Consider the following 13988-nt stretch of genomic DNA (forward strand, 5'->3'; position numbering starts at 1 on the left):
TGACAACTGCATTTAAATGCAGCAGTGAATCAGCTAAATTATCCTTCTGAGTTACTCCAAAAATTGCAATGATTGGCATAGTGGTAACCACAACATTTTGAACTTGCCGCTATAAAACCGAAACATGAATGCCAGCATTTTAACGGTCACCGGGATTTGGCCAAGAAAGAAATGTTCCTGGCTCAAAATATTTTGTTGATCCTGGAACAACATTCCTGTCTGAAAATGTAGTCCTAACCCTTTCCCTAACACTACCCAAAACCTATACCTATCTATGGAAGCCCATTTCCACCACACTTGAGTATGAGAAATGAGAAACTTTACCATAATTTTGACTTAGTATTTCATTATATTGAGAAACTTTCTCATAATAACGACTTAATATTTCAGAATAATAAGAAACTTCCTCATAATAACGATACACTTTCTCATAATAATGAGAAATGTTCTCATAATAATCAGAACATTTCTCGTAATTATTACTTCTATGTATGTGCAAAACAGCGGAGTGGCACGTTATCGACATCCGCTGATCAAAGCCGTGTAAATGCGAGAACACAGCAAACATGGCACATTCTGCAAAACAGTTATTTTTGTTAAAGTCAGTGAAATCTATAATAATTAGAGAGATGAGTCAAATACTGATACTTTCATTTTTGGTACTTGCCTATACCGATACCTGTATTTTCACTGCATTTGTCATTATTAAAAATATTGGATAGAGAAACCAAAAGAATATGAATCATATAAGTTTGCTTAATTTGTTAAGCATATATATTTCCTTCAGTTATTTCCATGTTAAAAATGTATTGAATGAGCGTCTGTTACTTTTACTCTTCATTCTATTGCTCTATCATATTTTATCTATCATTTAATTGCACAGCACATATTTAGAGCTACTCCAGCAGGACTCAGTGAGGATTGGGTCAGTGGTTCAAATGTTTAGATATCAGTAAAATATCACAATTCTCTATTCCAATTTTCATATTACAGTAAAAAAATACTAGCCTAATTAATGTACATTTAAAACATTGTAAGCTGTCAGTAATAAAATAAGAACAAATAATCAAATTACAAATAGCACAAATAAATACAATAAAACAAAAAAGGCTACAAATGAAAAAACAAACAAAAAAACAGTGTTTTGGATGGTTTGGATGGTTAAAACTGCATATATAATATGTGGGGAACCACTAGTTATACATAAATCACATAACAGTTCATGTTTTACAGATCCATTTACTTAATTTATAGCCTTCTTTTTTATCCCCATTATTCTTTCTGTTGTCTGTGTTTCTTTGTCTGGACACAAACACTGTACACTGCTACGTGGTATCGGTTGCTAGTATTGGAGCATTTTAATGAGTACGAGTACGAGTATCAGAGCACAGTATCGGGCACGATACCAGTATTGGTGCATCTTAACTTTAGCTGGAAAATAACTTTATTAAAGAACCGCTATAAAGCCAAAACAATTTCTGTTACCTTAAATTATACGTTTATCTCTGCAAAGCAGCTTTGAAACAATCTACATTGTTAAAAGCGCTATATAAATGAAGATGACTTGACTTGAAAACATTGCAAACCAGAGTTCTGCTCTTTAAAGAGAATGACTCATTTGTATCCAAACAGAAGTCCACAATGTTTAATATGACCTCTTACAACACAAGCTGGATGAAGTGGTTTGCCATCACATCAATCTCTCATCAAAGATAGGCAGAGTAAATGGGAAATGATATGTGTTGAAATGAGAACTTCCTTCTGAACCCGTTATAACAAGGACAGTGTGAACCATGAACTTATGGGAAATGAGTCACTGATCAGTCTTCACAGAATTACTATGTGCAGACACACACTAAGTTGACATCTAAGGAAAAACAAAAAGGGATATATTTAATCACAAACACATTGAGAAGCTTATAAATGGAAAAGAGGAACCAAGCTACAAGGAAAAAAGTGAGGGTCTACATTGAGGCAGCACATCTGTAGGAGACGAACTCAAGAAAAAAACAATTGATGAAAAAATATTGTCAGACAAAAAAGCAGAGAGCTTTAAAGAGAATCTGAAGTTAAAAGTATGGGACCTACACTGAGGGGTGATCTGTACATGATTGTAAGAGGCATCTTGGAAGTCCTCCCTAAAGGAAGGGGAAAGGTTGGAGGTGACCTGGGACACTCAATATAGCCAGTAGCTCTTGCCACGGTATTTTCTCTCACCAGCTTTGCAGTCTGTAATAAGAATTAAAGTCTGCGTGAACCAGGAATTGCAACTGACTTCAGTGTTTGTCTCGTTTTTCTTTTAGCAATTGATGGCTAACACCTGTCTATGTTAATAATTATGTGAGTATGAGGCTCTTTAGCAGTGGGACACTCCTATTCTGTTGTTACATATAGCTGGTCTGTTACTCAGATACATCAGCATTTTTTTTAGTCCAAGAACACTCAGCTCCAGTAAATAAAAACTCCCTGAATGTTTTTTCACCCGTTTGAGTAATCCACCTAATTAGAATACTGGGCTAATTACCAAACACTTCAATGAATAAATAAACTGGGTTAGTTTAGGGGTAGAAAACAGAGACATTGAGCCAGAACCTCTTTCCAGTACTGGTTTGATGATATTCAAAGGACATTTGCAGTTCCTCTGTATGCATAACCTAAACCAGGGGTCTCCAACACGTCGCTCGCAAGCTACCAGTAGCTCGTGGCCTGATTGGAGGTAGCTCGCCAAGGGCCGTTCACATATCGCGTCTTTTGCGCGCTCAAGTTCGTTATTTCAAATAATTGAAGCGTCGCGCTCATTTTTTCTTTTACTGTCTATTGCTGCGTCCCAATTCGCCTACTTATACTACGCCCTAAAAGTATGTACTCTTTTTGTGAAGAAAAAGTACATACTTTTGAGTGTGTAGCAAAAGAGTAGGCAAGCTTTGGGACATACGATTTTTTCCAGGTACAGCGAGTCAACATGAAGGATGGGGGTGCACCCAAACACTACGGGTGTTTTTTTCTTCTCCGTAAATAAATCTTGTAGCAGAGCTACAGCAAGCGTTTTTCGGTCGTGGAAATCCATTAGCTATTAAATCTTTGTCGTTGTGGAGAGTGCAGTGCATGGTTGCATAGCAACGACAGACGCCACGGGAAAATCGGACCGAATTTTACTATTAATAATAAAAGATAAGCTAATGTGCATTGTAAATGTCAGTAATTTATCTTTTTTGACTCATTCTTTTTATAAAAATTATGCGAGGTTTATCTTTTTATAAAAACTTTTTTGTCAAAACTTTATTTGAACTTGTACATGTTAGTAGATAACATGTTGCAAGAAACTCCTTTAAAATCTGGCCATCATTTTTAATGTTTATGTAAACAAAAAGTGCATATTGATGCTAAGTTTATTTGTTATTTGCTGGTTTTCGACATAAAACTTGGTGAATTGATTTTATTGTGTAGTATTAGTACTTTTTGACTTAGTACTTTTTACTTATTAGTACCGTGATCATTTTGGTCACTATAATCATGAAATTCAATTTTCATGCCATTTCATCTCTAGTTATCATGCACTATAAAATTAACTATAATTATGTGTTAATTATATAATTATGTGTTTTTTACAGTATAATATGCTTTATTATTTAATAACTTAATATTTTTTTTTATCTCTGATTCTGTTCTTTTCTTTGACATTTAAGGGTGACATATATAGGCCTACAAACACTATTTTAGGTCTAAAACAGTTTGGATAGTTGTTAATATGAGAGTTATGAGACATTATTTAAGAGATTTAAGTATTGTATTACATGAGTAGCTCTCGTCCACTTTCATTTTTAAAAAGTAGCTCTCAAATGAAAAAAGGTTGGAGACCCCTGACCTAAACCATAATTATTTCTTTAAAGATGCATTTTCTCTTTAGAAGAATGAAATCTGAAACATGCTGTTTGCTTAAGCATTGATTTCCTGTGTTGCATAAGAGTGAATGCTTAATACTCTCTGTTTAAACAGGAAAGAAAGGACATAGAAAGGACAAAGATCACGTTGAAGAAGCTACAGAGTTCAATAACTGAGCACAAAGGTGCACTAGTCAACTATACCAAGAGCACAACACTGGCCTGCATAAAACTGTACCATTTACTCCTGAAGAATGATTCAAAGCATCCAAACAGCTTACTAGTGAACTGATTGCAAAGTAACAACACCAAGGTTTTTAGCCAAATCTGGAGGGTGCGTGGTTCAAATCACTGGCCAGTGGCCACATCACAGAGAGTAAAGCATGGTGGTGACAGCATCATGTTGTGGGTCTGCTTTTATTAGCAGCGAGTGGATGTGTTATTAAATAGAACAATGACTTTTTAGAAAGTTCATCTCTAGGACAATCATCCCAAACACAAAATCAAAGTATCACTGGCGTGTCGAACAAAAAGGCGAATGTCCTAAAATGGCCCAGTCAAAACCTTGATCTTCATCCAAATTAGAATCTGTGGCTCTTCTGAAACAGTTGTATAAATGCCTTTTGACTGACCTGAACAAACTAGAAGAATACCCAAAATAAGCAAAAAATACACCAAAACAGCAGATGCAATGCTGCTATGTATGTACCACAAAAGACTGTCATTGCTGCAAACAGTGACCTTACCACATTACACTGTGTTTGCATGCACAGTTTAAATCAATCTACATTAGTATTTTGTATAGTTAAGATAAAGTTTCTGTCTGCCTCTTTGTCTATACAAAACACAATGCATAAACTAATATTTGAAGCATTAAAATACACGTCACTTCTGTCTTTTGGAGCAAGCGCTCAACAGCATGGCCAGTTGTAGTCTGGTTATACATGCTGGATGAAGCGGAACTCCAATCGCCTTTTCAGGTCTGTTAGTCCAACTTCTCAAAATCTGGACTGATTTCAGTTAGATAAAGCGTTTACATGACATAAAAAAAAAAAAAAAATGCTTTTAGTCCGTGAACATTTAAAGTGCATGTAAATGCATTTACTAGGGTGTTGGGTTGAATACTGAAGCAAACAACACATATCAGTGTTCTGTTTTTTGTTCAATCAATTTTCTATTTTTTAACATACTGCATTGTAACATTTAAACAATCAGTTAGTTTCAGTTTTTTGGAACAAAATGCCAGTGTTCGGAGATTGGGGTAAGGGTTTTGCAATGCCCTGTATAAATTATCAATGTTATTTACAAAGCACAACTCCAGAGACTGAGGTAGTCGGCTTATGAGTCATTTGGATGTACCGGAAGAAATCAAGGAGCAGAACAACATGAGTGGAGTTACATCAGTCATGACGTGACATCTAAATGTTTACTCATTATCTTGTCCCTCTCCTGTGGAGGTTATCTTGAAGCCAGCAGGAGTTTAAAGAGAAACAATGTTTGTGGGGTGTTTTGAGAAGCAATGGGACAGCATTCAGTAAGTAATATATCAGTCTCAGTAATGCCAGTTCAGCAGCTAACAGAACAAAAGCTCCATTCAATTACTATAGGATACGCGTCCATGCTGTTGTTATATGTATTTATTACACGGCTCTGTGGAATACTTGATTCTGATTGGTCAATCGTGCCATCCAGTGGTATGTTATTACCAGATAACAACCGCTCAAAACAGATAACAGGCTCATCCAGGTTGTCAGCAGCACTATACGCTTGCAAGGAACGTTTTTTCTTCATGGAAGTTTTGATTTTGGTGAGCTAATAAAATATTAAAACTCGAATCAATATTTTGTGTACAGTTATTTAATTATGCCATCCAGTATCGTGGACTCACTCTCTCGTTTCATACAAACGCAGCTGCTGCCATTTTGTGACAATTGTTTTGTACAATGTTGGATTATTGTAAATTTGGAAATCTGTTTAATCTGAAATCAATATCTCTTATCCTCATAATTATTTACATGGCGAAATTCTGTGTAATAAGTGGTATGACTGTACCGTATCCCTTAAATATCCGTCTAGTTTGAACTTGCCACGCTAGCAACTGCTCTCTCCGCGGAAGCTTTGCGTTTAAAGAGCTAATAAAAAATGTAGACTCAGATCAATATTTTGTGTCTAATTGTTTACTTGTGTGGAAAGTAGCCGTGTAATAAGCGGGATAATGTACATCCAGCTGGTTGTTATCTGAGAATAACCCCCTTCAGGCTGATGGAAGACACCTCCGCTTCATGTCAGGGTCCTCATCACCCTGTCGGGGTTTATTCTCAGATAAGAAACGGCTGGATGTACATTATCCCTTACTTTGTCTTGGCAGAATAGATCTGCTACACTGCTGCTGATTATTGCTGTTTATGTAGGTCATTGCTATAATATATATATATAATAAAGGGTAATAAAAACTTAAGTTATATTATATAAATTTAATTAAATAATTTGCTCCCTGCTGTCAAGAAAAGGAAGTTAAGAATTGAAAAAATCTAAAGCGTTTGTCAAGCATACTCACTTTCAAAATCTGCAAAAATTCATGGAGGTTTCTATCATTTAAATGACCACAAAAATTACTTGAATATTAGCTCATTAGACATGATAATCTGAATTACTGTGATGAATGAGCTCAGTGATAAAGCAGTGTAGTAATGCTTGTACCAAGGCCACAGTGGGGAGTTTTTGATCTTTAGATTAGAATGACATTTTATTAACAGTAAATTCATACAGATTGTAAACTATATGCTGGAAAGATTTAAGACGATTATAAATGTACTACTCCCCTTCTATCGCCCCACTGAGTGGCCTGGCTGTTATCTAAATCAAACCTGGTAAAAAGCTTTTTACCAATACAGATAAAAACAAAACCCCTGCTATAAGAGGCCAAAGTGTGATGGGTCTTCTACTTTCCTAAGGCCGGTCAGTGGGTGTGGCTAGGAGGCTCATCAAGGGAACGATGTCCACCTGTTCTTCCCTCTATAAAAGCTTAGGCTACGTTCACTCTGTCAGTCCAAATTCTTATTATTTGTGTATCCGATTTGAATCTGATCTAATATTATTGATGTCCACACTGTGTTTCGCAACTGTTCAGATCCGATTTGTGTGTCCATGCAGCTCTTTCGTTTTCTGAAATATCTGCATTGGTTTCTATGGCAATGATGTTGCGTTGGTAGGCATAAGCCAAAAACAACAACAACCGCAACATGGTGGGGTTTGCAATAGAGATATTGAGCCGTGCGCTGGACTACGCATCTTCTGAGGCAGCGGCAGAACCGGAGGCTGGTATGCACAGATTTTTTCCATGCTGTTGTCTCCACTATATTGTCATTTTCTGCTCGTCTGGCACTTTGCAACAACACAGCTTTGTTTTGGCAGCGACTATTAGCATGTTTCCTATAACAACGTCTGACATTTGCATTTTAAGTGGCGTGAGAAAGTCACATAAACCACGCGAAATCCGATCAGATCAGTCAGACTGAAACGGATTTCCAGAAATGCGATTTGAATAGGATGTACATATGGATGTAGCTTGAAACAGATTTGTAAAAAAATGCATTTCATGTGATTTTCTTGCTGTTCACATTAGCTAATTCTGATCGGATATGCACAAAAATTGGATTTGGACTGACAGTGTGAACGTAGCCTTAGGCTTTGCTAGTGTTGAAAGAGCTTGCTTCTGGTTGATTAGTGTTTGATTTTGGCTTTTGTTTGTTTGTTAGTTTAAGTATTTAGTATTAGTATTTAGTTTTCTATCTTTGATAGACTAACATCCATGCACCAGACAGACATTACAGATGACCATGTTTTCTTGTTTTTATTATATTTTTCTATTTATGTTAATTAATGTTCATTCTTGCAAACCAACTCACTATGTCCTCCATTCATTTGCCACAGCTTTGAGCCGGTCATGACAAAAGTGAAAGGGAAATGGACATGAATTACAAAATCTACTGTGTTAAAGTGTTTTTTTTTTTTTCTATGTTCACTTCTTAATCCTGTCCTAAATATTTTAGACAATGTTATTAAATTGAATTATATATAGATTTATATCCTTTCATTATTTTTTCTATCTACAGTTCCTCTGCTTGCATTAAAAAGGTGAAATATCTACAGTGTATATATATATATATATATATATATATATATATATATATATATATATATATATATATTAGGGCTGGGTATTGACAGATTTCACAATTCGATTCGATTTCGATTCACAAGCTTGCGATTCGATTCGATTTCGATTACGATTCGATTCGATATCGATTATTTTGGATATCAGGTACAATACATTGTAAATTTTCTCAAGGAAAACTGGAAAATAAAAGGGAAAAAAATTATTGTAAACTATGGGAGTCAGTTGTAGCCTATAGGCTTCATTAGCCTACTATAATATTGAAGGTAAAAATTAACTGATTTGTATACAAACACTTAAAATACACTTTTATTTATTTTTATAATAATAAAGTTATATGAAAATATAAAAATTTAAATGGTGGCTGTCAAAAACTTTCCAGATTTATTGAAACATGCATTAAATATTGAAGAACAATAAAAATTATAATGATTATTTAATATGGTGCATATATTTAGCAAAATGCTCCTCTCTAGAGTTAATTTTTCTAGCTGACTAACGAGTTTATGGTCACTGGATATGGTTTTTCTGAGGTAAATGTGACGTTACATGACATTGTTTACTTAGGTCTTTCCACGGTTGAAACACTGATTGAGCGATTCCATGTGACATGATACGGACTTCGAAAAGTTGTACTCTATCTTTTAACACACTTTCAGATGCTCATTCGTGTTTATTTCGCGCAGTAACTGGTGTTTTTAAAGGGGACATATCATGCCAAATGCACTTTTTTAGCCCTTAAATGCATTTTGTTGTATATTTGGAGTGTTTAGAAGTACAGAAAATATGAAATTATTCTCTTCAGGTGCTTCATTGATATCTTTATATTCTGTTTTGGTCATATTTTTCAACCTGTTCCGATTTTTCTGTTATCTATGACGTTTTTTGAACTATTACGTCACAGTATTTTGCAGCGGAACTGCCAAATAAGGACATTGACTTCCAGCCCACCACTTCGAGCAATCCGCCATTTTTATTTCTCGCTGCAATTTTGTAGTCTAAGCTAAAGGATGCAGAAGTTACGAGAGGGTAAGTTAAAATGTTCGGTTGTTGGATGTAGTAACCCACACGCTTCATTACACCGTTTAATGTAGATGAACTGCCACGCTTGTGACAGGCCGCATGTCTAACTGAAAGAACGAGCAGAGAGAGAGACCCGGTCGCGCGTGCGCTCACTCTCTCTCTTCAGAGCCAGGCGAAAGTGTAAACAAGACTTCACCGTCTCCAAACTAGACGCTGTCTTGCTCTCTCTCCCTCGCACATATTAATCAAAATAAATCGACACGGTGGTAAAAGGTCAGAAGACCAAAGTTTCATGTGTAAATACAGTAACACACCATTGCGATACATCCATATGAAGACGTTGTTCTACAGGTTCGTCGTCTTCATTTTCATCTCGCTCTGGCTCGAACATGTAAGGCTGGCTGGACAAGTCTTCCGTTGTTGACATTTTGTTAATAACGTGTGAATAAAAAGTTTCTGTGCCGCTAGATAATCGTATCTCTGCTATCAAACTACAAAAATGGCCGAACGGGGTGGAGTTGAACCGAGTGTGGGCGGGGTATGAAGTGTCTCAATTGTATTTAAAGAGACCGCACCAAAACGAGTTGCTCTCAGACGCACATCAGAAAAGGGGTAGAAAAGGGGCCTGTGGAGCTATAATAATGAGGAATTCAGACCCAAGCATTGCAGTTCCGCTTTATATAGACTACAAATGTATGATTTATATGTAAAAAGGAACAATTTAAAAGCATGATATGTCTCCTTTAAGGCGGAAGAGAAGGAACGCTCCGCGTTGTTGCTTCTCTTGAGCTGAGCCAGAGCGATCTCACGCCACAGCGCCAAAACGGTAATTATGTTTTTGAATTTCGTAAGAAAATGGACGTAATTTGAAATCTGAGACTTTGTTTCATATCAATAATAACAAAGCACAAAGATTATTGCGATTTATTGGATGGGATGTGCGCATCAATGTTCCATTAATTCATCAACTGAAAACAGGATGACTAATCGATTCTTGGGATTTAAGAATCGGTATCGTTTCGTAAAAATGAGAAAATCGATATTTTTTACCCAGCCCTAATATATATATATATATATACTGCATAAAGTATTCCTTGTTAAAAGAAGCTGGAAATGTGGCTCACTGTGTTTTGATCCAGCAAGAGTGGAAATAAGAGACAAGGAAAGAGAAAATGGCCTTTTACCTTTATGCTGTCCTCTGGGGTTTCAGCCATTAAGGCAACTGGGTTAAGCAGCATTTTACACCAACTATTTTGAAATGGCACTGCTTTCGACCCTGAAGTCAGGTGCTACAGTACATTAACCCTTAAATGTATAACGTGTGAAACAATGCGGTGCTCACGTTAGGTCAAGCTGTTTAGCAACAGACAAGCAATCATAAACTAACCAACACTCATTTCATTAAATATTCATGCAGTTTGTATTGTTTCTGAGGTTTAAAATGTCGAATAGAGATGGCAAACAATCTTCACCTATATGGTTTTTGCAGTATCTTTCAAAAGACTTGGGACATTCACAGCGGATTTACAGTTCAAGTTGACTTTTCCAAAGATAGACAAGATGTTAATAAACTAGGTTGTGTTTCATGCTGTTTTCATAAAATTCAAAATTTGTGAAACCTAAATACTACCGATACTGTGCTCTGGTACTCGTACCAATTAAAATGCTCTGATACCAACAACCGATACCACACAACATGTGTACAGTGTTTGTGTCCCGACAAAGAAACACCAACAACAGCATAACAGCAAAATACAAACCAGTGTCTGTGATATTTCTTTTCAGAAGTTAGGACTGATAAAATGTCTTTATACTAGAGTTGCTGGTGTCTCTTACCCCGTCAGCGGTCTCTGTGTGCTTTTGTTGCTTTTCCGCCTCTTACATTAATTTTACAACAGTTAAACAATGGCCAACTAGTGGAAGAACTAAGTAGCACAAAATAAAAATAAAAATCAATGCGCATGTGTGATCTGAGTGTATGGAGTACTATGCACGGGTAGAAAAATCTGGGCTGTGTGTATACGGTGTGCACGTACTATGCTGATGACAGAATTTTATGTCACACAACACTAATACGCATCCTTTACTGAATGTGTAAAAAAAAAAAACTAAGTATACTTTGGCCTTTATTTGTACGTTGGAAACTGTTTACTGTATATTACCAGGGATATCTTGGCTGGGGGGTTGTATGTTGTGCTCTCAGAAATCAGTGACGTGTTATAAAGTTGGCCTGGAGCTGAAACTCGATATACTGGTCTTGTTTACCTGTTGTCCCCCCTCTAACACTCTAGATTCAATATTAAACTGATTTAGTGTGAGAGAGTGAGTGAAGGAGATGGTGAGTTGATGTGAAACTCAGCATGCACTTTTAGACATGCAGCTTCTGGTGTCAATTTAACATTATCATTCCATTTATAGGTCATGTGTTGAACAGGAACTTGTTGAAATGCCAGCATCGGCAATTTGCAAGCTTAAAGAGCAATAATAATGCTGGAAAAGTTCAAGCTAATTCTGTGGCTAGTTTCTGTTTACAGTACTGCATTTTACATTCATTTTTTTATGGATATCTCCAGAAACAGAGATTGTTACATTACCTATTCCACTATTACGGTTATTCTCCATCTCTTCCATTTTTAGCTCCATCTCTAGCACTGGGTCTTCGGGTGTTGGATCCTCTGAACTTGGACCTGGCTTTTGTTCTGGAATAGTGAGAGGAGCTGCTTCTTCCTTGTGCTCAGACTCTGGTTCAGGCTCTGGTTCAGGTCCTAGTGAAGATGTGGTGTATGCAGCTATCACATGAACCTGATGTGTGATAGGTTCTTCAGCAAGACTGCTGCTACTGGATCCTGCAGCTGCATCATCACCGCTGGAGCTACTGCAGATGGACCTGGCCGGCTCTGAATCCTCAATACTATGGCTTAGATCAGAGTCATCAGCGGGAGTTGAGGCTCTGGGAGAGGGCAGCAGGGTCCTTTCAACTGGCACGGGGTTGCAGGAAGCCCGCACAGGTGCATTATGCACAGAGGTGGAAATAACTGGCTCGGGTGTACTGGGGGGCGGTGTGGGTGGAGGTGCTGGAGCCTTCCGCTTCTTTAGCTGGTTGTATGAGGATGGAGAGCCGAGGTTTATCTATAGAGGGGGACAGAAGACAAATGTAAATGTTTGAATGTATGGTATTCAGGGTGGTTCAGGATGTTGCTATGTGGTTGATAAGATGTACTGAGTGTTTTTTCTTACTGATGTCATTACTAGAATGTTGTGAGTGCATGGGTGTTGCTTACTATCTTAAGCAAAGGCACTCTATGTCTCTGTTTACACATGGGACAAACATGCGTTTGATGCAAGTGTATCAGACCACCAAAACAAGCCTGGTTAAAATGCACCCAAGGCACATTTTTGGTGGTCTAATTTGGCACACTACCATTTAAAAGATTTATTTGAAAGATTTTATTCTTTTTTTTTTTACTTTTTTTTTTTTACTTTTTATTTACTTTTATTCAGCAAGGATGGATTAAATTTATCAAATGTGACAGTTAAGATGTTTTTCGCTGATAAAAAAAAAAAAAAAAAAAATCAAATAAATGTTGCTCTTTCTATTAATAAAAAAAAACTGTTGCGCTGCATCCCCAAGGGGCTATGGGGAATGCCTCCGGCATGACAGGTGTCTAAAGCACGAGTCTAAACACGACAATGAACTTGACACTGGCAGGCAGCAGCCTATGACGTCACCACTGGTGCGACTGAGTATAAAAGGGCACCTGTGAAATACATCATCCTCTTTCTTGACTTCAGGAGACTGTTTGTTTGTACATGTGTGAGGAGCATGCATGTTTGTGCGCATTGCGAGGATTTCTCAATGAAAAGCTCTGTTCGTGCCGTCCCTATTCTCGAGGGATGTGGGACGCGCATTTGGGTGGAATGCTGTTGACTCTCCTAAGAAGTGGGATGCGCTAGGTATGATGCATACGCAAGACTGACTACAATAGACAGGCAAGGAGCTTTTTCTTTTCTGGAAAGGAAGGACTCTAGAAAGAGTCGTTATTGTAAGGCCTCTGTCCTCCGAGCTCAGCCTGGGTCTAAGTTGTTAGGCTCTCTGTGAGCCTCCTTGGTCACTGCTCTTGAACTAGACCCTATTTAGGCCTCCTCTCACTATAGAGAGTCGTTCTATTAGAGTCCACCGCTCCTCTGAGCTCTGCCCATTATTTTGTCAGGCTGCTAGCCCTGTTAAGTAGCTTCCTTGACAGGCATAGGACATTGTGTATTCGTCCTATGAGCTCAGCCATAGGCTAAGTGATTAGGCTCTTTGTGAGCCTCCTTGGCTTCTGTGAACATCGCTAGGCCTCCTCTTGCTATAGGGTATTATTTTATTGAGGCCTCCGCTCCCCCAGATCTCCGCTAGGAAAGCAATTGTTAGTTTGAGGCTCTCTGTGAGCCTCCTTACAAGATAGCCTGATTGTGGGTTGTTGTTCTCTTGTTTGAGGCCTCCACTCTTCAGGGCTTCCTGAACAGAAGGCCTGAAACGCTGCGTCCCTTTGCCATTTGGTATTCCTGCACACATCTCCTTCAGAAAAGAAGTGGATGACGTATTTCACAGGGGCCCTTTTATACTCACGGTCGCACCATTGGTGACGTCATAGGATGCCGCCTGCCAATGTCAAGTTCATTGTTTGTTTACTCATGCTTCAGACACCTGTCATGCCGGAGGCATTCCCCATAGTGACCCCTAGGGGACGCAGCATCTCCTAACCATGGTTACATGAGTAACCTGAGTCGTTTTCAACATTGATAATAAGAAATATTAGCATTTTATCATGATTTCTGAAGGATCATGTGACCCCAAGTGTATGAATGCAAATGCATTTTTTGTTATCCACATTCAGCTATGTAAGTGAAATATAATGATACTA

The 13988-nt window shown here is 37.7% G+C and overlaps 1 protein-coding gene across 6 annotated transcripts in view; it reads right to left on the minus strand.

Moving 5' to 3' along the window:
* The window catches only part of cobl (cordon-bleu WH2 repeat protein), a 127280-nt gene that overhangs the window by 20852 nt on the left and 92440 nt on the right, over nt 1-13988 (minus strand). For all 6 annotated transcript variants that reach the window (XM_084089559.1, XM_084089558.1, XM_084089555.1 and 3 more), the window contains one exon: nt 11676-12210. In XM_084089559.1, the coding sequence (XP_083945685.1) occupies nt 11676-12210 (535 nt within the window). The remainder of the gene's footprint in view (nt 1-11675; nt 12211-13988) is intronic.

Source organism: Abramis brama, assembly GCF_963993115.1.
Source record: "Abramis brama genome assembly, chromosome: 17".
In the NCBI taxonomy this organism is placed as follows: domain Eukaryota; kingdom Metazoa; phylum Chordata; class Actinopteri; order Cypriniformes; family Leuciscidae; genus Abramis; species Abramis brama.